General features: G+C 42.0%; 2 protein-coding genes across 8 annotated transcripts in view; one reads left to right on the forward strand and one right to left on the reverse strand.

Moving 5' to 3' along the window:
- SEC24A (SEC24 homolog A, COPII coat complex component) overlaps positions 1 to 12,928 on the reverse strand; it is a 26,488-nt gene extending 13,560 nt beyond the window's left edge. For both annotated transcript variants that reach the window (XR_012634428.1, XM_074916267.1), the window contains exons 1-7: positions 12,783 to 12,928; positions 6,898 to 7,419; positions 4,456 to 4,623; positions 2,696 to 2,773; positions 2,192 to 2,358; positions 1,430 to 1,602; positions 307 to 409 (exon numbers count right to left, since the gene is read on the reverse strand). Coding sequence is in view for 1 of the 2 variants with exons in the window: in XM_074916267.1 (XP_074772368.1) it covers positions 307 to 409; positions 1,430 to 1,602; positions 2,192 to 2,358; positions 2,696 to 2,773; positions 4,456 to 4,623; positions 6,898 to 7,419; positions 12,783 to 12,855 (1,284 nt within the window). In the remaining variant the exon portion in view is untranslated. The remainder of the gene's footprint in view (positions 1 to 306; positions 410 to 1,429; positions 1,603 to 2,191; positions 2,359 to 2,695; positions 2,774 to 4,455; positions 4,624 to 6,897; positions 7,420 to 12,782) is intronic.
- Positions 12,030 to 27,979, forward strand: part of SAR1B (secretion associated Ras related GTPase 1B) — a 19,896-nt gene continuing 3,946 nt past the window's right edge. The window contains exons 1-8 of one of the 6 annotated variants that reach the window (XM_074916272.1): positions 13,116 to 13,317; positions 18,037 to 18,110; positions 21,677 to 21,796; positions 22,546 to 22,611; positions 23,184 to 23,287; positions 23,444 to 23,575; positions 24,718 to 24,850; positions 26,935 to 27,749. In XM_074916272.1, the coding sequence (XP_074772373.1) occupies positions 18,053 to 18,110; positions 21,677 to 21,796; positions 22,546 to 22,611; positions 23,184 to 23,287; positions 23,444 to 23,575; positions 24,718 to 24,834 (597 nt within the window). In that variant the 5' untranslated portion in view covers positions 13,116 to 13,317; positions 18,037 to 18,052 and the 3' untranslated portion in view covers positions 24,835 to 24,850; positions 26,935 to 27,749. Of the gene's footprint in view, positions 12,055 to 13,104; positions 13,318 to 13,924; positions 14,023 to 18,036; positions 18,111 to 21,676; positions 21,797 to 22,545; positions 22,612 to 23,183; positions 23,288 to 23,443; positions 23,576 to 24,717; positions 27,750 to 27,979 lie in introns of those variants that run through there. The other 5 variants (XM_074916271.1, XM_074916269.1, XM_074916273.1 and 2 more) reach the window with 5 other exon arrangements.

A 27,979-nucleotide genomic window follows, 5' to 3' on the forward strand; every position in this document is an offset into this window, starting at 1 on the left:
CTGGAATTTAGCCTTCTGTCACAGCCGAGTGCTATGCTGCCTCTAAGCTGCTAAGTTTTTGAGGTTTGGGAAGGTTTTTTTTATTAAGAAGTGAGGCTTGAAAGTTTAAAAATGGTAGGGAGAAAACATTCAGAAAAATTACAATGATCTGTATGGAACAGGGAAATGCCAGTTACCAGAATAATTTTTCTGGTCCAAGATCAGCCAAGATACTTGCCCTTCTTTTGTAACTCATTGTCCAGCTCTGGACTTTAATGCAGGCATAGTTGACATTTCAGCATTTAAAGTTTCGAATATTTGTCATACCGATAAGTCTTTGAAAGGATGAAGCAGGAGCCCCAAAGGAAGTTTGGCTTTATTCAGTAAGGCCTGAGTTTGAGGAATGTTAGTCAGGGTACAGCGGAACAACCTACATGGAGACAAAGGGTTATTTTCAGAGGCTTTCAGATAAAATGATGATTCAGTAGTACAGAGCATCCTTTATATTTTTCTAGAGATGGTGATGGTTCCGTTTCCAGATAAAGGATCTTCTCCAACTCTGCCAAATCACTGTTTTAGTCTGAGCTTGACCCACAGTACATACTGAGTTCTTATGTTATTTTATAGACGTGCTCTTTACGCAGAACCGAGTGTCATTATAGTCACTCAAGTCAAAGGTAAGCTTGACAATTTTAAAAGTTTCACCAAATCTTTATATACTAAGTGTTATTTTGGAATACCATTTTGAGGTGGCCTTATATACAAATCTAAACCAGTGAAGTTTTAAAAAGTTATCTTAAAACTACACAAAAAACCCTATAAACAGCCCCACAGTCATTTCAGGGACTTCAGAACTCAGTGGTTTCCAGAAAGCACAGATGTTCACAATACTTCTGCAAATCCAGTCCAGCTCGTTTGAATGACCAGCTTCACAAAGATGCTGTTATTTCCTTTTTCTATCATAAAAGACTTGCAAAGCAGTACCACCTGGTTATACACAGTTCGGTTGGTCTCGTCAGAGATATGACTTGAATAACCAACTGCCAGCCTCTTGTTTGACATCCCATTTACTCCATTGTTTTAAATGGTTACTTCAGTACAGAGGTCACTCATGTTTCTGCATTCCCACTCTTTTTGGTGTACCTCACTCAAGTGAGTTAACTCCTATTTTACATCTTTTCTCAATTATACTCATGGCCAGTTATATTGTGAAGTTTTTGTATTGCACCTATCTATAGCTGCCTTGCCTTTCCTCATACTTTCTACACAGGTAATCTTCCTCCCTTTAATGTTTAAACCACTTACTGCCTTCACCATAACACAGTGAAGCCCATTTTTAATGTTTTCTACTCACAAAATTAAGGAGATATTTTGTCAAGAGTTACGTTTACAAGTCGGTATTTATACTTCTATTTAATTTTGATGAATTATAGCAAATGGATAATCTTACTCAGGGTTACAATTGAGCTTCTGGATGTCTTCATGCAAGTTTGGGACAGGAGCCTTCAAGAGGGTCGTGGGAAGAATATTTCTTTCTTGAAGAAGATTCACAGGTCTTAATCCTTCTTGCTGTAGACTCAGGCCACCCATAGATGCAGTTAAGTGATTAGTGCCTAGGGCAGGCTAGAGTCAAATAAAATTTTAAAAATTTACACCAATTATTTGGATGAAACCCACATTTCACTTCAGAAGCAAATGTATTTCCCTTCTTTTTTTTTTGTGTATTAGCTGCCATTGTATTACAATGACATATTTAGAAATACTACTTGCTACATAAACTTGGACTTAGACATGTAGAATAACAGAGGTAAAAACTAGCTTTTTGCTACAAAGCTCTTGAAATAAGAAGGCTCAGCTGGCAAAAGTGTTGGTCAGTTAGCTTTGAAATTTCAGGAAAAAAACCCAAATATTTCAGCTAATAACAGCAACCCAAGGGAAGCCAAAAGCAGCTGAAAGCTTTAAGAGGAATATTCTGAACAGATTCAAGGATAGAACGCTTCAGAAAGAGCTGGCACACAGCTTTTCCAGACTGGTAGCAAGATGTCAGCAAAAACCTTAGTTTCAGACTACATCTACCATGTTGAACAAATGGGACACCAAACAGTGAACTGAAGAATCAGCACCCACAGATGCACAACACACACCAATCATCACTTTTCTTTACCCACACGCACCACGGGTAGTGCCGAGACAAAAACCAGACTATCTTTACCTGGTGGAAATGTTTTGATCCATCTGGATATTGCAAAGCAGACGCTTGCATTCCCGGTGCTCCAGGTGGAGAAGTGTTTTGGTAGCCTGGAGGTAAGGTAGGGTAAGAATACCCGACGCTTCTATTCATCTTAAGATTTGGGGGTGCAGGAGAAGGATGTGGAGTTGCTAACAGCAGAGAAGACAAATACTTACAATTAATGGCTGAAGAACATAAATTAATTAATGCATTAATTAAGAACATAATTAATCAATGCATTAATGCAGCAGGCAGGCTTTTTGTTGTTGTTTAGTTTTTAAGTGTAAACAACTGACAAATGGAGACAATTTTGTTTTACCGTACTTACAGGCAGACATGCCTGCTGTCAATGCTTCTAATCTTATATTTAAAGACAGACATCAAACCAAGTATATATGTTTGTACACATATGCCTAAACTTCCATCATTCCCAAACTCTTAAATAAAATTAGGTAATGGCAAACATTTTTAATTCCAAAGCCTTACCCATGAGGCCACCACCTTCTATTGCATCATAGCTGTTTTGGACCACGGACCCATCACTGGCAGTGGATGTAGCGTCGCCTATTAAGAAAGACAGTCCCAGTAAAAATTTTCACAAGTTACTAAGAGCTAACTGCAAAGAAATCCTACTTGCTGGACGAATATTAAGGTTAGCATAGTTCAGATCTACTTTGTTTCTGTCCCAGGACCAAACTGAATTAAATATACATCTTGGCCTCTTTCTCGCACACACTTCCTTCCCCTGCTGACATGACCTCAACAAAGGACATTCATAAAACCCCACCATCTTTTTTCAAGGAAAACCAAAGTCCTTAAGCTCCTGGTTGAATGACCTTTTAAGATTACTTTAAATTAGGTATTCGCCACAACTTCCAAGCTGATATGCAGAGAAGTGTCAGGGGACACTTCCTCCTCATCCAAGGAAACATCTGTAGGCTAGCTGCAGTTTTCAGAGTGCCTTGGAATTTAGGTACTGAGTTCCCTGAAGAACTTTTTCCACAGACAATTCAGAGAAACACTGAAATCCCCTCACTTACACACTTAGTCCAGTACTGCTCACCAAATGCCAACAGTTCTGATACGGTCACATACCAGTCAAGATATAAATTCCAGCTAAGAAAAACCTTGAAATTGAGAGTGTGCTCCCAAAGGGCAGCTTGTTGAAAGCTAACTATGTCTAAATATACAAGACCAATTATCTATTGCTAAGGAGAAGTAGGTACTCAATTTACTTTTTATTATCATTAAATTCTTCAAAGATGGCCCAATGAAAGGAACCTGCATTACACGCTGAATCTTGCTACTATGCAGCAGTCAACCTACTTCACAGACTAAACATTTCTATCCCTCCAAGGCCCTGGAAATGTTTCTCGTCATTACGAAGAAAAGACTTTCTAAGCAAAAGCAGTTTATAATGCATTTCATATGCTCAAAACTAAGCTAAATCTGAATATGCTATTCTTGTACTCACAAAGCTACTACATACAAGAAACTGTCAATCTGAACATGCAAGGAACCAACAGCTTTCACAGAACAAACTATGTATGTAAAAATAAAACTGCCAACTACCACATGGTCCTATCTAGCATGAGCACTAAATGCAATACAACTGCAGGTCTGTCTGCTACAGAGCCCTGATGAGTTCTTAAACAATGGCATATTTGTGCAGGGCCCACAGGAGACAGAGGAAGTCAGATATCTGTCTTCAACAGCTGACACTTAACAGCCTCTAGTAACAACCTCCAGAAAATGAACAAATCCAAGATAAGTGTTTCAGTGATTTTACACAGAAGGGAAGAATATGGTACAGTTAGGTAAACAGGCAAGGAATTGCAGGGTCCATGTTTTAGCTTTCCCTGTAGGATAAAACAATAGAGGAGGTTATACACAGATTGTCCTTCACAGCAGTCAGGGATGAAGAGAAATTGGTATTCCAGTATCATTTCAGTACACTAGAAATAATAAAAAAAAAAAGAGATGGCAACTGTGGGAGACACGGACATGTCAAACAGCATGTAGAAATCTATTCTGAAGTATTATTTTTATTTTATTAACAGCTGTCAACAAGAAATATTTTACTTCCTTCCAGGTCCTTACCTGCTCCTTTCAGATCAAACTATGCTGCATTCATATCAATTTTAATATTTGAGTGTCTAATAGAACAGTGTACTTGACTTTAAAGGTTGCACATTAGAGCAAGTTGTAATGTTCAAATTCAATAAAAAGAACAAATTATTTCTTACCTTCTCGATTTGCAGCCGAATTTAGCAGAGACTGTGTATTAGGTGGTCCTGCTATCAGTGTTGATGGCCTAATTAGAGGTGGGCCACCAACTGGTGGAGGTCCTAAAGGTGGCCTTGCAGGGGGGTGGAGTGGAGTTAAAGGCTGAGTCACGGGTGGAGGTGCAGATCCTGTAAAGAGATTCATTTTTAGGAGGAGTTTAACCCAGCTGAAAAAGTCACAAAAGTTTTGTTACAAAAACACACAAACTCTAAATACCCCTCTTATTCAAATGATAAACAACGAGAGTTTGACAACTTCAGATTGTTTTTGTCATGCTCTTCTCATACTGCGTTCCTGTAGCTATTATCCATGATCTCTTTCAGCTTTTTGTGGGTATTATTGATAAGAATTTCAAGAGGTACAGAAAGCATTCCAACTTCGATTACTAAGTCTGGAGTTTTATAAAGTTATAGTACTGCCCCATATTAGACAGAATAATGAACTAGTAAGAGTCTAAAATTCCTTCTGACAGGATGTTCATCTTCCACTTCAATCATCTGATGCAAAACAGCAACATACAGATTTTGTAGCTACTAAAATTGCTTGGGAAAAAGATTTCCCTTGGGAAAGCATCAGCAACATGCTGTCTGAATACATTTGCTGTGAGAGTGTGAGGACTTTTCCTCTGAAATGTTTAACCCTCCATGTTAGAAGTCACAGGAAAGTTTTTAATTGCTTCTATTTTAAAATTCTAGGACTTCTCTCAAGCCAGCACATTTAGAAACCCAATTGCTTTTCTTCCCTTCAAATAATGCCAAACCTAAGAGCATTTCTACCCCTTTGTTCCCTATTATTCCAGAGGCCAGTAAAACTGCCCTTTAACTCTAGGAAGACACCAATGTATTTTAATATAAAAGTTAGCTTTTCAAAAGATAAGGCCAAATTGTCTAGTATCACCAGGTCTTAACACCATACAGAAGCCTGTAAGCCATACACAAAAGTATACTGACGAATTCCCCACTGCACAGAATATGCAGCTTCATAAGCCTGCACAGTATGGTCACATTTAAGGAAGGAGGGAAAAAAAAAAATAAAAAAAAAATCATCACATCCAGTGAAGTTATCTGCTCACTTAGCGTTTGATACTGCAAAGCTAATTAATAATTGCTATATGCTGGCAACACTATCACAGAACTTGGAAGAGATTCTGTGTCTAAGTGGCTGTCCAGAGTTGGCTGTGCAGGCAGGGAGCTGGCAGAGCTTTGTTCTAAGAATGAGTTTTAAAATGAATTTAACTCATTTGGTGACCACAGTGATCGTTGTTCTACAAAAAAAACCTACCTGGGAAATTGCTTAGGAGGATTCACCTTGGAATGGATAGAAGAATTCTCTTATTCCAGACACTCGCTCCCATTTCATGTGTCACACTCCATAATCCTCAGCATTTTCCTCACTAACTCCAAAGCACTAATTGTTTATTCCAATAAACTGCCAGAAATCACTTAATAAATTCTGTGAGCTTAAGACAGTTTGAAGACCATAACAAAATTAGTCAGGCATGTAACAAAAAAACTAACACGAAGAAAAATCTCTAATGAGGCTAAAAGCACGTCACAAGAAAAAAATATTTGGTTTAACATTTAAAATATTTCTGCAACTCCTATTTGCACACTCAGATGGAAAAACCTCTCTAACAACAAACAGGAGTTTGGCAAAGAGAAACCTGAGTATTCGTTTTGTTTCCATAATAATCACAAGTTGCATAGTAGAGCCATTTACCATTAGAAAATCTTTTCACCACTGCATGTACTGCACACAAGCAGCAGAAGGAGAAGTCTTGTGCTTTCAGAGTATTTTTTAAAGACTGACAATTATTGTTAGATAGTGAAAATTCCAAGGCAGGAGGAAGGAAGCTTTCCATTCAACTGGCCTCTATTTTAATGGTACAGAACACTTTTCAGTTTTCTTCCCAGGCTGTGCTCAAGTTGTTTGCATCAACCTGACTGAGGCTGTTCAGAGAACTACCTGAATCGAGTGCTTAACAGAAAGGTAACGAGTTTTAAACTGCAAAAGACCACTCATTAAACAGGATGGAGTTTCAAACCGTGGAGTCCTGAAGTCCCCACTTGACCCAAGCGTGCCAGGGCTCCAACAGCCACCCCAAGGAACGGTGAAGGTCACAAACAGCATCACCCACACACAGCTTCCCAAAGTGAGACACCATTCAGGAGTTACCTGCTTCAGCCAACTGAAATGCCTGCCCTGTCCACAGAACTTCCATTTCTAATCCGAAGAAACCACCCCAATATTTGCGATGTGCATTTGCTCAAAATATCTGCTTTGACAACCTCGTTCCACAAGCAAAATGCCACTGCAGAGAGTCAATTCTATCTTCTTTTTTTTTAAAAAAAAAGGACACTAAGAAATAGACATTGGTGAAATATCAGTTAAGTTGGGGTTACCTGGCTTCATATAGCTGTTCTGAAGCGGAGGACCTCCCGGAGAAGCAGCATATTGATAATTTCCTGGAGGATTTGTATTTCCTGATAATGACGATGGTGGCTGAGCTGACCCTGTCCCTGTCACATGAGCCAAATGGCTTGTTTGAGACCCAACTGGCTGACTCCCCGGAGTCTGGCTGTACTGCCAGTTTGAAAGCACTGGTGGGCTAGCTCCAGGAGGAAAGCTACCAGCAGATGAGACAGCAGCTGAGTTTTGCAATGCAGGCAGCAGCACTTGTGGAACAGGACCTGTCTGTTGTACTGGTGACCCAGAGAAAGGTGTCACTGGTGGTCTATTGAGAGTCTGCCCAGGTCCTTGATAATTGTTTAATTGAGAAACATTCTGAGAGCTGCTATAGTTGTACTGTCCAGAGGACTGATGGGGAGGAGCCTTCGCCGGCGTCTGATGCGAGTACGATCCTGGAACTGAAGGGCTATATCCCTGGCCATCTGATGGATGCATCAACTGATTTGGAACAGGACCTGGAAGAAAAAAAACCAAACAACAAACCCTTTAGAAAGTCCATGTTGTGTATCGCTTCTTAAAATAAGAGATGTTCCTGGGAATCTCCTCCTTTAGGAATTTATTAGTCTCCAAGCCATACTTTTTTTTTTTTTTTTAAACAATCAGGTGTGACAGAAGTACTACAAATTTGGTAGTATTTTGCCATCAACTACTTGTAAAACAAACTGTTTTGTTTTACAGGAACTTCGCAACTTCAGGGATTCCAGTGCCCGAGCGCCATCCACCCTCCTGGACTGGAATTCACACACTACACTGTTTCTAGCTTCAGAAGCACACCCAAAAGCAAGCCAACCAGAGGAGTGCTCTCCCACACAGCTGGCAGTAGTACAGGCAGACTGAAAGTGGAAGCATCACCCATTACATAATAACACAGTTTCACTTGACGATTGACACCAACTTAAACTTCAGTTTATGGCAAAAACACGAAGAGCCAGTTTCAGCTTAGGTCACCGTGCTATTTCCCAAGTGACAGAGTTAATCTATCAAAGTTTCTGCAGTTAATTTTAGTAAGAGAACTATTCATACACATATCACTCATGTAAGCAGCCAACTGGTCACAAACATTGAATGAAGGGTAATTTTACATTAAATAATTCACCAATCAAGAAAATAAAACCTGATAGGTTAATGGTGCTTTGTATGTATTTGTTGGCCAGTATAGCTAAACTAAGTTTTACTCGTTTGAAGAAAAAAAACAGTTGAAAAAAATGTTAATAACGTTCCAAACAGTAAACAGTGCTGGCAAGAGCATCATCAGATTTCTGCTTTACACAGGAACACAAAGAGACAGAATACTGTGAGATTTATAATTCAGGAAGAAAGCTACTACTACAGGTTGTTCACACCATTGCCACAAAATGGACATTCTGAAGGGAGACTGTAAATTTTCCAGTGAAACCCTTCTGAGCAGAATACACTAGGTAATACATGCAACAGCCAGCCATGACTCCTTAAAAATGACTAAAAATCTCTCCAGTGTTGTATTATTTATTTTAGCCACTCACATTGTGGCTCCCCTCACCCTCTAAACACAGCTTGAATAGTGGAGACATTCCACATATACAAACATCTGAAAGCAGAAAAGATCTTCTTCATGGTTTAGAGTTACGATTCTTTTATTTTCAACCCCATACTACTTCCCAGATTTCCAGAATTGGTTAAGATTCAGACAATTTTTTTGAACCTAGATAAACAAAAGCACTTAATTTTCCAGACTAGAAAGTCCTGAGGGATTCAACACTTAAATTTTTAAAAAATATGCCAGAGAGATTAGCTTGGATAGTGGATATGTATTTAACATATAAGTACTGGAAACAGCTGCCACCAGAACGAAGTCACAGAATTTCATTTAACATTAAACCAAAGATGGCTGCTCTCCTATTGAAACATTCTAGTTACATTTCAACAGGTGAGGAAGTTCACATTTCCAAGTTAAAATAACTTTGAACTCTGGCCTTTCTGACAATAAGTCAAACTAAATGCAGAATACACTGAAATAGTTAGGACAAATACTGCACCAGTCATTCAGCTCCTCATTCCCTAGAAAGCCTTAGGCTACAGTTCACAGACAGCTGTTACTTCCCTGAATATCGTACAATTCCACACTAACTACAGAGCCAAGGCAGTACTACAGCGCCAGTGATCTCATCCTCACTGCCTCTGTTATTTGTGCATAAAAATTATATACCGTATTATTCTCCACCCATTAATCTCAATATACTACTTATCGTTCAGTTAGGAAATCCAGTTATACCCGACTGTCCTTACAATGCTGCTCATAAATCTCAGTAATTAATAATTCTCTAAAATCAATGGTGTCTAAACAAAAAGCTTGCAAAGATGAAAACGCTAACAATTATGACTCACCTTCGAAAATTACCCTGCAGGGTATCAGAGGGGTTTTCAACAATCAATTTACAAAATTAATTGTAAATTAAACTTGCTAACTTTAAGGATGATGAAGAATTCTTATGCAATGCCAGGCCTCCTGACTGGAGGTGCATCAGCTGGTACACTGATATAATAATGTTACTATATACAGAACAAATACTAATTAATTTCATAATTTGATTATTCACCTTAGAACATGACTCTGTAGCCCAGGCAAGAATCAAAGTACTTGGACTGCTCTCTGACACACTATCTGCCCTGCCCAGGGGATAAATTTGAGGATAAAACAATGGCAACGAGGCAAAACCCAAAACTGACCAACCTGATATTTTCTACGGCACTTTGCTTTAAAAATAAAATGTACCACAGCATGATGTTCCAAATTTTAGTTTTTATTTTTAAAGTCAGAAGCATAACGAAAAGTCTCAATAGCTGACGTGCAGTTCATATATTCAAGACAAGCCTGCATAAAGCTGCCAACAGAACTAAAGCAACAACATTGAGGGGCACAAACCCTTTCCAAAGGGTTTTACAATCCACAAAGACTTCTCAGACCTTGCTATTCTGCTGCTGCCAGGTGCTCATCCCGTCCTGACCTCTTTACTGGGGCCTGTCAGAGAGCATGGGGGCTCCCCAGCTTTCCCCAAACGCTGCTGCTGGTTTTCTGCGCTGTTCTGTGAAGCCAAGAGCCAACAAGGAACTCGACACAGACTCAAGAGCTTGATCACCTGCACGGCAGCAAAACGACCGACACTCAGACACCACAGAGATGAGTTAGTAATAGAAGAAAGGCCACCTACTTAACAGCAAAGACACCTCTATGGGAACACACGGCCACGGAACACAGATCAGGAATGGCACTAGAACATCCATAAAGGTCGCCTGACGGTTTTATAAAGTGAGGGGTCAAAATATTAGCATGGGAAGTTGTATTTTCTGCCATGCAGAATTTCAGCATCCCCTACTCCAAGCCAGTTATTTAGCACATGACCTTCACCAGCTGCCACCTCTCCAACCTCCAGCAAGATGGAAAAAGAAACACACAGAAAAGCTGCATCCCAACCAAACTGCCACAGGATCGAGCACCACCGGTGCCCACCTCAGCTGATTTTGACCCACTGGTTTCCAAACCCAAAAGCTTCTAAAGCACCTCATGATCTCGAAGTGCCACACTAAGATATCATGAGGAATGCAAAACAGCCCTAAAAGAACTGTTTCTCTTTCTTGTTTGCACTATTAACTGGAAGGCAAATCAGTAACCTGCAGTTAAATGAATACAGAATACTGGCCCTATTGGAAGAAAAACACAAATGAAGTAGAGGAAGGTTGCTGCTAAGCAACCTGATGCTCCATGCTAAACAATTTCCCGGTCAGCACACGGTGCTGCTGTGACAATTCGCTGCCTTCATGGACACGCGAGCTCGGGGAGTTACCTGCAAACAGCAACAAGTTGAGAGGAAGAGCTGACAGCTATATAACAATTTAATTGTTTTTTTGGCAGCTCGCTTTCCTCACAGACCACTACAAGTAGCACAACGGTACTCTCAGTACCCTCTAGACTGTTTTAAAAGGCTTTGTTTTTACTGTAAAGGTCACGGCTTACAAGCACCTTCTCAATATATATTTTAAACAACGCTAAGAACAGTTCATGCTTGAGTAATCCTATTTATTCAAAAGGCCAGCAACCCACATTTTATGTCTAGCATACCATAACAACTGTTAAATTTTATTACCTTCTATTTGCGTAACTAAATTTCAGTTCTTTATTTTTTATACACCTGACAGCCGGGTAGCCTGAAATTCTTCTTCCTCCTCCAACTACCTGTCCAGAATGTGCTTCATCTGACTACAGGGAAATCGGCAAACATAAAGCGATGCCAGCCTGTAAATCATCCCACTCGATTACTCCATTAGTTAATGTTTTCTTTGTACATTCTCTGCTTAGTCTATAAGCTCTCCAGAATAGAGCTTCTCTCTTCAGACCATATTCAGCTGCTTCCCACTTTCTTGACTCTATAAGCAACCATACAGTTGTTTGCAAAATGTCATTTTGCAGATGACTTTGAGGAAAAGCAATAAGCGCGCTGTGAAGAAGGAGGGGGAAGACAACTCAAACCATTTAATTACTCATGCATAAAGCAGAAAAAATCAAAAGATCTCATTATAACTGAATTGCTTATGATGCAGCACAGCTATTGAAACACAGAAGCGTATAATTAAGGAACCAAGTGCAGAGGATGCTGTCTGTATATGTGAAATCAGGAAATACTTCCAACAGCACAGATTTCCACGCATGCAAAGAAAACAGATACGGAGACAAGGCTTGCCTTGTATTTCTTTCTTTCTAGCTTAAAAGGGTTTAGAGTTATTCAGTTTCACCTTCAATATCTCGTTTAAAAAAAGAAAAAAAAAAAAGGGGGATTTTGAAGGGAGAAAGTCATTAAGACTTTCCCAGATCGTAGCACGCGGAACAAGATAACATTGGTTCCATATGAATGACAAGATTAAAAAAATAAATAAATAACCCCGTTGCACTGCAGCCTGAGCTCAGCGAGGTGTCCCCCGCCCGCGATAACCACGGTGCCACATGTACAGCTCCGCTCCAAAGGGTCAGAGGCTCCGACCGCCGCCTCGGCGGTGTCACCCGCGGGGATTCGGGCTGCAGGAACGTCCACGCGGCTCGGGCCGTACCTTTTCCCGAGGTAGCGCGAACAGAGGTTTTCTGAAAGGCATTTCTGTCAATTTATAAGCCGACACACACACACAGATATACTCGGGGATACTTTTGTCGTGAAAAAAACCACTGGAATTGAGGATTTCTTTTGCTTGATCAACACCTCTGCGTCGTTCTCGGTAACCCTTTCGGCAGGACACGCTCCCACCGGCCGCCCACCGCGATCCCCCAGGACCTGGCACGTCCCGGCCGGGGAGCCAGCCGCCCCCGTGCCCTCGCACAGCCCAGGTGACGCTCCCACAGGGGGTGGCGGAAAGGCGTCAGCCACCGCTACCCACTTTTTATTTTTTTCTTTTTTTCTTCCTAATTCAGCTGCGCTTCCCCTCGGGACGCCGGGATGTGGGGAGGACGCCGCTGGAACCGGGCACAGAGCTATCCCCGAGGCCACCGCGGACCCCGCCGCCCGCTCCTACAGGCTGTAACTCACCCAGCCGAGCAACTAACACACGGGGAGCCCCCTCTCCCGTCACCCCAACACCCCCTCCCCGCCGCTCCGCCCGCGAGCACCGGCCCCCCGCGCCGCGGCCTGCCCCTCTACCCCCGCCGCACCGGGGAGAACAGGCCCAGGGCGGCCGGAGGAAAGCGCCACAGGGCGGGAGCGTCGTGTCGCTCCTGTGTGTCCCCCCTCAGGCCCTCTCCCCGCGGCCAGGCCCTGCGGCCCTCACCGCCCCCGGGGCGGCCCAGCACCGCGCTCACCGTTGCTGTAGGGCTGCTGGCCGGCACCGTTGTGGCTGGGGTAGCCGGCGGGGGGCCTGGCGGGCTGGGCCATGGCGGCGGGCTCGGCTCGGCTCGGCGGTGCCGCCCGTCTGGCGGCGGCGGCAGCGCCCGGCCCAGCTCGGCGGGGGGCGGACGGGGGGGGGGGGGGAGGTTGGGAGCGAGGAGGGGCGGGACGTCCCCGCACCGGAAGTACCGGGCGGCGCGCGCAGGCGCACCGCGTACACGTGGCACTTCCGGAAGCGGCGCGCTGCGGCAGTGGGCGGGGCCTGGCGCCTTAAGGGGGCAGGGGCCCGCGGGGAGGGGGAGGCGGTGCCGGGTGGGGGCCCCCGCCGCCGTGGGCCGGGCGGAGCGGAGCCTTGAACCGGACCTTCAGCCCTGGCGGTGTCCGCGACGCGAGCGGCCGGGCCCGGAAGGAGCTGCCGCGGGGAGGGGGCGGAGCGGGGAGCAGCTGCGGGGTGCGTGTCGGTGCTGGCGGAGCGGAGCGCCCGCGCCTCAAGCTCGGTGGCGGCGGCGGGTGAGCGTGGCGGAGGGGGGGAGGTGAGGGGTGCTGCTCCCCCCGGCATGCTGCCCCCCTCCCCGGCCTCCCGCCGGTGGCCGGTGCAGGGGCTGGGCCGCCCTCCTGTCCTGCCGGGAGCGGCCTGCGGGCCTGCCCGGGAGGGTCCCTGCGCGCCCGGGGAGGCCGCGGCCTGCGTGGGCCCGTGGGCAGCGCGCTGCGGGGTGCGGCTGGGGAGGGGGGCGGGGGCCCTTTTCCTTCCCTTGTCTCACTCGACCCGGGGAGAGCCCTCGGGGGTCAGTGGGCCTCTGGGGCTGGGGGCACCGGCCCGTGTGCCGCCGCTCGGTGACCGGGACGTGAACCCTTGGTGGGCGCTCGGCAGTTCCCCTGCAGCCCTGGCTCTGCCTCCCCGGGGCTCGGGGGTGCTGGCCAGAGGGTTGTAAACATTGCCCCGTCACCCACAGGTGCTCCACAGCTGCCTTGTGCACCCGTCTGTCACACTGTACCCATCTGTCAACGTCTTTTATAAGCAGCATTATTTCTTCGGAAGTTACGACTTTTAAGATTTATTTTTTTATAGGTAAATCAATTGGAGCAGTAGGCCCTCTGCTGAGCCCGTGCTCTGACAGCTGGTTGTTGTGAGCCAGGTGGCAGCTGAGCCGCTGCCCTTAGGAACCAGCGTGCGTGTCGGTGCTGCCTTCACAGATAAACTGTTTGCTGTTTCAGGTGTGCTTAAGGTCTTTATTACATTCAGATAGGCTGTCTCAGAGTAAAAAATGTGATAGAACTAAATTTAAGCTGTCCCCTGTTCAATGTGTAATCTTCCTGGGTTTCAACCCAATTAGTGGTGGACCACTATGGTGGTTACTCATTCAAAATCTCAAAGAGGACTTGCTGTTAAAAAAAAAAATGCTTAAAATATCCAAAGAAAATCTATGCTGTTACCTCATTTTCAAACTCTGTCCTTTTCTTCAACTTTTGAAATACTATATCAAAGAGCAGTTTCATATCGTAGAATAAACTGCGCTCTAGAAGGCAGATACCGGTTTATTCGCTGAGTTTCTGAGGGATTTTGATTTTTGTTGTCTGTGGTAACATTTTACAGCATGAAAATGATCATATGTGAAACTATAGCTTTAAGTCATCATGTTTAGATCCTACTTGAAAAACTGCAGATACACCCTTAACAGTAGACTTTAAGCTCTCACTCACTTGCAAGTTGTGTTTTCAGACTTAACCGTGGCTGCGGTGTGGTTGGGTTGGACGGAGGGTTTTTTCTGAGCTCTGGCTGATAGTATCCACCCAGGCACAGCACAGTGTGTTTCCAGTTACTGCAAGAGCTGTTCAGCTTGTTTCTGGTTTCTGTTTCCTAATTATTCCATAGAGGGATTCAAAACTGTCTTTAAAAGCCTGATATCATCTCTTATCTAAAGTTTCACAAACTGTGGAAGTAAGCGCTATTCTTACAAGTTCAGAAGTGAAATGATGAATTTTTAGCTAGAAAAATGGAGAGTAGGGGAAAAATTTGCCTTTTTTTCAGAGTATAAAAGAAGCGAGTGTGAGTGAGTTTGCTTGGCAGTCCTCGCTGTCAGCGATGTTCCCTTCAGGAGGCTGGCTCGAGATGTTACCAAAGGCACTGGCTAGGAATTCTGCATCCCCGTGGTCAGAAGTGGTCTCCAGTATGCAAACCCATCTCCTTAGTCCATGGAGTGGCTTACAGGGCTCCACAGGAGTTACTGAATGATACTTTGATGATGAAATGATGTTAGCCAGGATTGTTGGAGACATTTTGAAGTGATAGCCGCCTGCTGTGGATGTGATACTAGAAAAAGGACTTTTACCTTTTTGTTAAGGAGGCACAACTAATTTGGTGATGTCTGTAAAAGTAGTTGGTATCGCAAGATCGTGTTGTCTGGTACAATTTTTCATTAAAAGCTTATGTCTGCTTGCAACTAGTTATTTTCAAGGGAACCCTTGAAATAACCTTTAAGTAGTATTTTTATTTTTGTCTTCATTGTGGTTTCTGAACAGCAATAGACAGAGTTTTCATTGTTCTGCTTTTATGGTATTTTTAACATGAGCCTGAGAGTTTGTGTGTATTGAACAGCCTCAGCTCGGTGTAGCTCTGTGACTTGGACATGTTCAGCAGTGTAACAGCTCTTGATACCAGTGCAGAGCCACTATATTTTTTTTTTTTTAGTGCTCTGATTTGACCCTGCTGTGAATTATGTACCTACTTTTCCAGTGTGATAAGAGTAGATTTAACATCCCTATTCAAATATTGCCAGTGTGCCTTTACAATTAGCTGTCCATTTTTTCCCCATTTTAAAAGTATTTTTCTTCAGGTGCTGCCAAGCTGATACAGAGGCTGTTCTGGGTGTATTTGGATAGCTCTAACACTGCTTTTCTTGTGGTGATAGGAATTGAACCTATATTAATGCCACTTCAGATGATTAAAGGGCTTGCAGAGTAATCCTGTTCTCACTTTAATCATGTGAATCTTGCCCCTTAAAGTCTTTTCTGCAGTGCATGAAGATTTGTTGTTTTATCCATAAGTTTAATAGATGGAAAAGGTTAATACAACTAAAGACTGTGAAGTTATTCTCACCTCAGTAATATGAGCACTTCTCTTACATCACACTGATTGCCCTGATTTGCAGGTTATTTGAGTCGATCGTTTTTGTAAGCCCCGTAGAGGCTCTTCTCGATTGGTATTTTGCTCAAGCAATAAATAAATCTGCTGACGTGTACCTTCTGCCGTGTTTGCTTATTCTTGACCTTTGCTTTTTAGCCATGCAAGGGACAGTTTCAGTCATGACGTTGTGTAACTGGGTGTTTATGCATTGACAAGTGTATTTGTATTCTTAAAACTTGTGCCTGTTGCAGCTGATCAGTTGCTCAGAGTAATGTAGGATGTGGGTAAGGGTTTTCAGGGTTAGTCATGGAGAAACCAAGACTCTAGTGCTTTGTCATCCAAACAGATTTTGTTCCAGTGCAAGCAAACAAAATATTCTTGCCTCCTGTTTCTGTATTATCTTTGTTAAAATATTCTTCTATCCTCTTTCCATATTATCTTTCTTAAAATATTATTTCCTCCTCTTTTCATATTATCCTATCTACCTGTTGTTGTCTGGTGAAGATGCTGTTCATTGTAACAAGTGTAATTGCTATGACAGATGCCTGGATTTTGGTCTGGTTCTGACCTATGTTTTGACCGGTGTGCTGTGCTCCAGGGTCAGAGCTGTCCTAAAGTCATCTTGTGACCCCTCCCAAGGCACCACCACAGCATCGAGTGGGGCAGAACAGCCTGCAGCAGCGTGGGTGCCTCTGCACTTAGCAGTGCAGTCCACTCTCTCAAGGATAGTCAGACTCCCCCTCCCCTGATGTTAGGAGGGGTTGTGTGCTCCAGTAGAAATTAGCTGGCTAAATGCTTCTGAGGATGCTGCCTTTTAGTCTTTCAAGAGGCTTTCACTCCAGATACTAATTCACTTGTCAAACTGGTGCTTTCAGTGTGATTATCCTCGCTTTAGATAATGAGGAAATTAAGGTGAAAGCTAAGAAATTAATTGCACGTGGCTGTGCAGTGAACCTGGGGATGGCTTTATTCTTGCACCCCAAAGCATCACTTTGGCAGTAGCGTGGTTCCTCCTCGGTGCTGCCTGTCCTCCTGGGCACCCAAAGTGTGCCAAAACTCCCCCGACACCTCCGCTGTGGCCACTTGTTTGGAAGCAGCCCTGCCTTTGGTGGCAGAGGGGTTTTTTCTGGGGCAGGAACAGTTGAATTTGTTAGTCTTGTGGAATTCGTCCTGACCACTTGCTTCTTTCCCAGGGGTGAGCATAGCAGCCTTATATTTTTTTAACCATACCGCAAAGAAGGGATATCTGTGGAGTAGCAAGGCTTCATCCTGGTAGCAAGGGGTGTCCTGCCTGTGATGGTTGGCTGAAGTTGGCTGACGGTTGTATGGCACAACTAGAGTGTTGGTTGTAGTCATCCTGGCTGCTTTCAGCTCAACCTCTTCTTGAATCTAAGCTGAAGGAATTCAGTGGGAAACATGGTGTTCTAGAGTCCTTTTTTTTTAGACATAATTTTTGCATTTAAGGTTTAAATTGTGGCAGCCTGTGCTGGAGAGTACAGGAGGCCACAGTCCTTGAATGACAGTTCCAGTGTTTTATGCTAAGTAGTTGTTTCCCATTACAACCCAAGCAGACGGGTTCTGTGCAGGCAATAGGGATTTCTTTGGTATCAAACTTCTCTGGATTCAACTTCACAAAACTTCTTTGACTCTTAACTGCCTCTGCTTCAAACCCCAGCAGCTCCCAAGGGTGGCTGGAGCGCTGACATCCCTCTGTTGCCCTCTCAAATGTGTCCCTTTTTTTCCCAGTTGAAAAGTCTATGTGAAGATCTTATTTGAAATCCTCAGTGGAACATCCCACACCTCCATCAAACCATACTTAAGAAAATTATTTTTACTTCTTGCAAAGACTTTTGTCCATGTAGCATTTTTCAAGAGGAAGAAAAGGTCTTTGCTGTTGAATCACAAGGTCTGGATTCGGTTTTCATTTCTACACTAATTTTTTTAATGCGTTGTGGGATCACTTAATTGCTCCATGATACAGTTTACCAAAGTGAAATTGTTTTTTATTTTTCACACAGGACTTGGAATTACTTTTGTTACCTATAAATGTCTTACAATGCTTGATGTGCTGTTCTTAAATGCATTATATTTTCTGTTTATTTCAGACTATAAGATTCAGATATGTCCTTCATATTTGATTGGATTTACAGTGGTTTCAGTAGCGTATTACAGTTTTTAGGTAAGTTTTTACTGTTTGGGGTTTTTTCTTCCTGCTTTTCTTGTATAAAATATCTGTTCCCCTCTGTTATCTTCAAACATAGCCGCTGGTTAAATAATAATATTTATTTTGGTGTATATTCAGGTACACTTAAACAAAGGTTTCACTAATCAATACTGAGTATTTCCAGAGTGTGCTCTTGACTCAATCTTACATTAATCCTTAACCTCTTGAAAAAATTACATTTTCTTTTATCAACATAATAGGTTTGATTTTTCTAATCATACCTACATTTAAGCTGGTGTCATTCAGCTGACTTATGGATTTTTCTCCTGATTTTTCGCTGCTGTAAAGAACTCAACTCAGTTATTTTAGTTCAGATCTCTTGCACATGAAGGTATCACATGAGAATCCAAATATGAGGGACTGTCTACAAAAAATTGGTGCTGCATATTGAAGCCCTTGCTTGTGTTCATCAGCACGTTATTCTGTGACTCCTGTCACTGAAATCAGTGTGAAACTTCACTGGCATCTGCTGAAGAGCCTCAGGAAAGTATTCCCTGGCCAAAAGTCTGCCATCCAAGGTGAAATATTAGCTTGTGCAAAACAGGAGGAGGAAAAAAAACCCAAACAACGAAGGGGGAGAAAAAACCTCAACCAACCAGGAGGAAAAGGAATGTTAGGATACTAAAAAAAGGAACTGAAGTTGGCAGATCACGTAGGTAAAAGGCGCAGTTTACAAGTCCGAAGGATTTTTATTGAAGTGGATAAAAGGCATTTGAGATTAAGGAATCATGGCAAGCTGTGCCACCTGCCTTTTATCAGTTGAAAGTTTAAACTTTTTCGCTGAATGTTAGACTCTTGGCCTACTATCGAAATATTAGCCAGTGAAATTTTAACTAAGTTGACTAATCTTTCTTATCTCCTCTTACTTAGCCAAGCAGTGATTACTGCATGCTAGCCCGCTTTCCCATTCCTGTGCATGCAAAGTCTAATTCTGGTGAAAGATGGTGGAGACTGAAGTAGAAAGGAGAATTACTTCCAATATATCCCTCTTATTCTGGAAGAAACACTTTCCCCTTTAATTTTCATTTACATTAACAGTTGAAAAAGGCCAGTTAGAACCTTTGGGGAAACTCCCCGCAGTTCCCTGTGCTGTCCTGTCAGCAGGCGGATACCATCCCTTTATCAAGTACATCTTTGCATAAATACACTGCTAAAATGCACAAAGAATCTCTGATCTTAGTGTAATTAATAGCTGAAGTATTGCTGATTGTTCATCTTGTGTTTCTATGAAAGACACTTAGAAATGCAAAATGTTTTTGAGAAAGCAGTGGCACCTGATTTGGAAGCAAAGGCTCCTGGATGTCCAGGCTGAGTGACAAAAATATTGTTTTACTGTGGTTTAGTAGAGTTTTGTTTAACTCGTAAGGTAAGTGTGAATTGGAGTTTCTCCTGTAACATGAGTTAATGTATAAAAATGTTTGCCTACTCCTTCTTTCCCTGTAAATATTAATACTTTCTCCTCTGCTGGGTAGTTCAGTATATATTTGGACACGTGAGAAGGTGAGTTTAGGAAGTAAGAGTTGTTGTATTTGGAAGAACTGTGAAGACACTCTACAGTACCTGTAGTAATAAAGATCATTCATGAAATAAGCTGAGGGAAATGAAACAATATTCGTTCCTGCAAGTTACAAAACATGTCCCACTGGAATGCGATCCCAGAGATTAGCTTAAAGGCAGAGGGAGAGGTGAGCAAACAGCAGTGGTGTAAAGGTCAGCCAGGCCGAGGCATGTACACCCCTGTAGTGCTGTGGCATCGGTGGGGCTGTGGGGGCAGCCACCTGTGCAACAGCATTGCTTAAAATCCCACAGATAAAACCTGCGTGAGGATAACAGATTAAGAAGGAAAAATGAGGGCTCCAAAAACTGATGTTATGGGCTCTCTCTGTCCGCTACCCACCTCACTTGGGGAGACCCAGACCCTCTGGACACCACCAGCCTCTCACCTGCAGCCCTGAGGCAGGGCGCAGGATGGTGCTGTGTGGTTTGTGGGTGCTGGTTGTGCTGGAGAAGGTGCAGTTAAGAGTAGGGACTGCAGCCCTGGAATGGTTGAGCTTTAACAGTAAATCTTCACAAAATGTTTTTGTATCATCGCAGTGGTGGCAAATAAACTTTTCTTCAGCATATTGCAAAGTACCATAATACTATGACATTATATAGTAAAAGATCCTGGTGATGTAAAAACCTCCCACACTGCAATATTTGGCTGCATTTTGCAATTCTTTTTACACAGAAAGAGAGAATTCTGTTAGGATTGTAGCTCAGTTTTGCTTTGGAAGCAATGTACTTTCAGCATATATATATATATATATATTTCCTCACTCTCTGTTGTAAGTGTTCTGCCCTCCAGCACTTGTGAAGGCTGTGGGGTCAGTAGTGGTGCCTAAGGAGATGTGCAGTGTGTAGTAACCAGCCACAGTCCTTCTGAAGAGGGAATAAGGGAAGATTTTTCTGCTTTAAAAAAAAAAAAAAAGCAAAGTTAGGAGACTCTTCTCTATAGAACATGATTTTTAAAAATTTATTTTGTCTTAAAAATGTTTTACTTTGCATGTCAATCAGTTTGAAGCAGTGAAAAATAATCCTGGCATAGGGCATAGTGTTGGCAAGTTATAAGAGAATTGCCCTTTGATAAAAACTTCAGAAAAAATGGTGTTAATTTAAACATTCTTCCTTTCCTTCACAGCAACTGTTGCATTTACTGGGGTTACAAGTAGAGGAGAAAAGAAAGAGGAAAAGGCATTTTTATAAAGATGACAATCAGTGAAAATAAATTTTCTTATTCCTGTTATGAAAGCGTTATCACATGACAGCAAGTGTGTCAGAATTGTCCTGACGATGCCATTCAGGATATGTACATACAGTTTAGCTGGGGGTATGGGTGAATGTTAATTTTTTTATCAAAATAATATATGAACCAACATAAAAGAATTCATATATATACTAATGATGACTATTGATGTTGAAATCCATTTCTCTGCAATACACTGATTGAGGTCTGACCTTCCTTTTTGCCTCTAACAAGTTTTTTGTCATGATTGGAGGTAGCTGACCAAAACACCCTCTGTTCAGCTCCAGGATGGTCTGTATTTTAGAGCCCACTGTTAGAGCTATACCCTCACGCCCCCTCTCTCCTCCACCTCTGAGCAAAGCTGTCGTCCTTTTGCTGGGGTCGAGTAAGCTACTGGCAAAATTTAGTCCTGTTCTGCTGTGGTTTTCTAAGGTAACGTAAATGCATTTACATGAGTGACACGTTTACATCAATTGTGTGCCTCTCCCCATCCCACTAAGCATCCCGTAAGCTGCACGTGGTACACACAGCACAGCAGGCACATGAGCAAGTGTCACTGTAGTTTGTACGAGTAGGAGAGCGTGGATAAAGGGCATTGATAAAGTGTGTGGTGGAACTTGGCTCGTCTGTATTTTGTACCGTAACACTTTGTTCCTGTGAGCAAAATCATCTCTAGTGCTAGAAACGAACTCCCACTGATTTAACTGATCATTCACTAGGTCCTTCTTTGTTCTAGGACTGTATAAGAAATCAGGCAAACTAGTGTTCCTTGGACTGGACAATGCTGGAAAAACTACACTGCTACACATGCTCAAAGATGACAGACTGGGACAACACGTCCCCACGTTACACCCCAGTAAGTTGTTATCGCTGGTTCCATAGCCAGAAAGTATTTAAAGTGTTGCAGGAAAACTGATTATACATCGTAAAACCAACAGTGTAATGGGGAGAAACAAAGGAATTTCTAGGATTGCAATCTGTAGATAGTTCAAGTAATATGAAAAAAAAGGCATAGAATAGTTCAGTGTGCTATGTTTAAAATTCAGAAGCAAGTAATAAGCAGGTTGATGGACATGAGAGCCTAGATCACAGAAGCTGTGGGAATTGAAGGCAGATTAGCATTTATGTCCACTGTTCTGATTTTTTTTTTTTTTCGGTTCAGAGGTTACTGTGTAATTGTTATTCTGGTAGCCTCATAGGAGAAGTTCAACACAGGTTAAAAATGTGGACTGGTGAAGTCCCAGTAAGGAGGTGAGAAATTGGGAGAGGAGACCTTGAACAGTATTGTACATGAAATACCATCTTTGTGGCAAACCAGATGCCAGAGCCAACTGTTTTTATTATGTGTAGGGATAAATAATGTACAAATATTCTCTGCTATTCTAAGCATTGTCGATATTTCACGTGTGTTTTAATGGTTAATAACACTTTGTTAAACAAACGGGTCATTGATTTTGAGAGAAAATGTGTTACTCTGATGTGCTTCTTGAATAACAAAATACTGAAAAGAACCAAGAGAGGAAGTAAAATCTACATGCTAGAAGGTTAGACTGTTCCAGTGCGCTGCATAATCTTCACAGAGAATATAATTCTGTGTATTTCCAGCTTCAGAAGAGCTGACGATTGCTGGCATGACTTTCACTACCTTCGATCTGGGTGGACATGCTCAAGGTAAGAGAATACACTGACTCACTTAACTTCAGTGAATTGAGTTAGAGTTGTCTGCAGTCCATTTGTTTCAGATCAGAAATACGACCGTGCTGCAGAGATTGACCGATGGACTTCCCGCACTATGGACAGCATAAAAAACCACTCTGCTCTTTTGTCAGTCTACCACTTATCACAAATCCCAAATACAATTTGGCAAGAGCTGCAGTAGAGCAGAAATTTTGACTGATATCTGTATTTTGAAGAGGATTCTGTACTTGGAACTGCTTACATTTACCGTTAAGCTTTATGCTTGAAACTTACTTTTGTTGACATAATTCTTGGGGAAACATATAAAATTTCAGTACATCAGTGTGTGTGTGGGGGATAGAGTGATCATAAAGGGTAAAGGGAATGATACTTTTGCTCCATTATTTCAAGCCTTGTAAAACTTGAAATTGCATCCTGAAGACTGGCAACATAAGCTAAGACTTAAAAAAAAACCCCACAACCCTGTTCCTTCTTAGTTACTGATGTACGTTGCTTTGAACTTTGGGGTGGTTTCCTTCTGGTTTTAATTCATATTTTCCCTGTAGCACGCAGAGTGTGGAAAAACTATCTGCCTGCAATCAATGGCATTGTGTTCTTGGTGGACTGTGCAGACCAAGAAAGATTGCTTGAATCAAAAGAAGAACTTGATGTAAGTTTAAATAAGTTTTTGAAAGTTTTAACTCTGAAGAAATAAGCTCAAACTCCCAGTTCCAAGAGAACTCTGCTGCCACCTGGACATGGGTAGTAGAAATCTGACGTTCTGTATTCTAAATTAATCTCTCCTCCTTTTTCCTTTCCTTTGTAGTCACTAATGACAGATGAAACTATTGCTAATGTGCCTATCCTAATTCTTGGTAACAAGATTGACAGACCTGAAGCCATTAGTGAAGAGCGGTTACGAGAGATGTTTGGTCTATACGGCCAGACAACAGGAAAGGTAATGCCCCTTTTTTCTTCTTTTTTTAAAAACTGTGATCAAGTTTGAGGCTATAGTTCTGGTGAGAAATATAAGAGAAGGCTGGGTAAAGTATTTCAGTAAGTGACTTCTCTCATTGAAAGTGCAGACTTAGCACAATTTGTTACTTAACACGTTCACCTAAAGCTTCAAAATAGATTTACACCATTGTAGAAGTCTGAGATTGTAGGTTGTGAGGGGGAGGGAGGAAAAAAGTCCTACTGACATCTGTAGGCATATTTCTATCATGGATCTTTGTGATACTTCAACCCTTTTTAATTTAAAGTAAATAGTGTACTGCTTGTAGGAGACATTTGGATGCAGGGATTTAGAAACAAGTTGCTCTGTTGTCATTTGCCCATGGAAAGACACCTCTGCAGCTGACAGCTGTTCCATGTGGCTGCTGTCCCAGCTCCTGTTAGGTGACCAGCTGAGGAGGGCACCTGGTCTGGAAATTCCTCTTTGCTTATTCCCACTTAGATGTTTCCCTTCAAGTTCTGCACCAGTCAGAGTTTAGGTGAACGGGAGTAAATCTTTACCACCTTGTTTTCTGTGTGAAAGAATTGCACAGGTTAGTTTTAGAATAGTTGTAATGGGTTATAAACAGTTACTACTGAATTCTCTTTTTTGGGGGGGTTGTTGGGGTTTTTTTTTGTATCTTGCCCTGGTTTTTACAAGACTGCACATGGTCTAGGAAGTACGAACACCACTGTGACTCTCCAGTTGAGCTTTGTCACACTGCTGATCTTGGCAAACAAGCAACTCACGCTCTTGCTGTGGTCAGTCCTACAGCTTGTAGCAAACACTTTTTATCTGGTTGGAAAGCTGTTGGAAACAGAGCAGGGAACTGTGACTGAAAACCAAGTATAAGCTCTCAAATTCTCTGTGTACAGTCTGTTTCACATACTTCACCCTCTCCAAATGTAGATGCACGTGAAAATATACTTCATGTATTTCTCAAGTGACCCTTATCCTAGTAACATGTACATGGTTTAGATTCATTTCTTTTCTAAAATTCCAGTATCCAACGCAAGTTAAACAGCAGTCCATAAAAACAAATGTCCACGTAAAATAGCAATATTTTTGTAACGCTACTGTACCTTGGCATCCTTGTGTCTCTGCAGGGCAGCATACCTTTGAAAGAGTTGAACGCCAGGCCGCTGGAAGTGTTTATGTGCAGCGTGCTGAAGAGACAAGGCTACGGAGAAGGCTTCCGCTGGATGGCACAGTACATTGATTAATGCCAAAATCACATCAGTACGTTCTGTCCCATGTCAAATATTAAGTCTGCTCCTTATTTGATCACTCAGTGTACGTAACTTGAATTCATTTGACTGTTTAGTTCTAAAAATACACATTTTTAGCTAATTATATCATGTACGCTAAACTGTAAGTGTGAGGATTGAAAAATTATTTCAAGCAAGTTTATGAGTTTACCACAACCTGTGAGCTTTCTAATCCCATGCAACATTCTCTTGCAGCTTTTAATTTAACAAGTCTCCGGCACCGTTTTTGGTCTGAGCAACTTTCCAGTACAGTATGTTTGAATGCACTTTTTAACAGCTAAAAACTATGAACATGTGAAAAAAAAATAATATTTAATGCTTATGTTAAATTTTTTTATGTACTTTTTTGAAACTGGTTTTATAACTTGAAGAGTATATAACCATCTTTCAAGGAATAATAAATAATTAGCTGATGGATAATTGCATGATGCCTTACGGTTTTCAATAATATACTTTCTTATGCAACGTCATGCAATAAATTTAAATCCAGTTTTCGGCAACTTTAATGGAAAATGTTTCATTTTAACGTGTCTTATCTAGCGAGGCTGCCTGATGATCTGAATATGTGGGATATTTTCCTGAAACACAGAAGGCCACAAAGTAGTTTCATTGTATGTTAGAGTAAGATGTTTTTTTCAGACTACCAAATTGCATTTATTTTAGGATTTTGCATTAGTAAAAGAAAAATCTAATCCAATGCCCTTATAACCACCACCTTTAAAAAGTACGAATAATGTCAATCAGCTGTGCCAATGTAAATCTTGAACTAATGTCAAAAGTGGTCTTACTCTACTGGTCTCTTGGATTAAACCCCTGAGGTGACATAAGAAATACAGGAAATAGAGAATACCATTGCACTAAAGGTTTTATTCCTAATTTAATTAGATTTGGGGTCTACCAGAAGATATGCCTGTGAAATTGTCGAGGGGGGAAAAAAAAATATTGCTGCTGCTGCTTGTGAAAATTTATAATCCCACACCCATTTGACCAGTCTTATTTTTGGTGTTTTGAACTGGGACAAGATGGATTGTTCTGTGGTTTTGCCCTGAAACCTAGCTAATGTGGCAGCTGCTGGCTGCACAGGTGGCTTATTTCTGGGTAAAATTCGGTTACTTGCAGTCCTTGTTTCCAGACTTCTGACTGGTTTTCCCCCTCTTCGAGCGCATAAGTTCCCCGAAGGGGACGGGAGGTTATTTTCGAAGAAAGGACACTGAAGCACTTCGATGTCTGTCAACATCTTGTTGATGCTGGCTGACGCTGCCATGAGCTGTGGTTGGTTGGTGCTTCCATGTGCTGGGGATGTTTTACTGTCGAATGAGGGTAGGGTTTCAGCCCTGGAGTCGTTATTTCACCGTGACGGGTTTAAGTTTCGCTGTGTAGTTTGTTTTCCCCTTGTGCAAGTACAAACTGCTATAAGTGTTTTTACTGTAATCCCTCTTACTCACTGTTGTAGGTCTCTTCCAAAATAATTTAGGGCTTGTGTTTCCAATATCGGTGGCAGCAAATATATTTCTGACTGGTCTGATTTGGTAAATAACTTTTCTCTCTTGACCTACTGGGCTTGAATCTCAGATTTAAAGCCTATAGAATCAGCAAATAAATGAGACTTATTCCTTGCCTGGATCTGAACTTGTATTGGTGATCAGTTCCACACAGTCCTAGTTTGTGCATCCGAATAAGATGAGTAATTTGGAACCGAACTAATTGTAACTCTACTTTATTACTGCACAATCCATATGCAAAGTGCGAAGCCTAGTTTGTGAATGGTGAAGTTCAGAGTGATGATACCAGATAGCTTTTCTAAGTGACCAACATAAGAGAATTCTGCATTTAAACTAGTTCTCAGCTGCAGAGTGGCGTCTCTGTTGCACAAATCCAAACCTGGAGGTAAGAAATGGCCTCTCGCCAGCGTGTGGACAATATGGGAGTCTTCACCTACAGCTGTTACGTAGGGGACGTGCCTCTCTTCCTCTGTGTTTTTCTGATGATGGTTCTAATGCAAAGAACAACAGTTAAATCAGTAGATGATGTAAATATTAAAAATACTACTTGCAGAGCCACACTGTGGTGTTGCTGGTGGAGGCTGGGGACTGTGTTGCCTGCGCTCATGGAAATGAAGCTGGAGGTGGAGGTGTTCTGCTGCAGACCACTTCCACAGGCTGAGCCATCGCGTGGGCACTGAGAGCTCCTCTTCACCTGCTCTTCCAACCAACTGTGAATAACATTAGCACTAAGGAAAGGGATGATAGTATTAAGAATTTAAAAAGAAGGGAGGTGATACTGCTTTTAAAAGTGTGTGTTAAGAGCAATTCTTAGTTTTACGTAAATACTCAGATTTCATGTTTCCTACCATAGGATGCTAGTTTAAATGTGGTTGTAATAAGGGCATGAGGAAATCTGGACCTTGTTATCTACCTGGGTATTGTAATGGTTCCCGTTGTGGGAATAGCTGATCAACACTCGGTTAAATACACAAATAATCTCGCTCTGTTTCATTTCATTCAGTCGAGGAAGCATCTTCTGTAGTTTACGTTCTGTTTGTGCACATGAATGTGAATGGCTGTTGTGTGTCTTTGTGTGAAGACTTCACTAATAGACTGATGGGAGGGTGGTTTTTTTCTAGTGGTTTCCATCCCCACCCCCTCCACGTCTCCCTGGTCATTTATTTCTGGAGGTTGCTTGTTCCTATGATTGTGACCAGCTTACTGAACTTAAAAAAAAAAAAAAAAAAAAAGGCAACATTCACATTTGGGTCTGACTTTTATGAATTTTTTTTTTTGCACTCTTGACTATGCAGATTTCAATTAAACATCACTTTAAGGAATGTGAAAAAGAAAACTCATTAATAAATATGTTATTTATGAAGTGTCTCAATTTGTTTTTACATCGCAACAGTTCTCTAAGATAAACTAATACAGATTTCTGATACTTATAACTACTTCTGACAAAGTGGCCTGTACTTCACTGCAGTGACCCCCCTGCACACTAGCATCCGTGGGTTGAATAAGATTTATTTTGCTTGGATTTAATGAAACTTAGGGTTTAGTATGTACTGTGTAACTGAGAGGTATTGCTATCTTTCAGTCTTTGGTTTAATTTT

Source organism: Athene noctua, chromosome 12 (genome assembly GCF_965140245.1).
Source record: "Athene noctua chromosome 12, bAthNoc1.hap1.1, whole genome shotgun sequence".
NCBI lineage: Eukaryota > Metazoa > Chordata > Aves > Strigiformes > Strigidae > Athene > Athene noctua.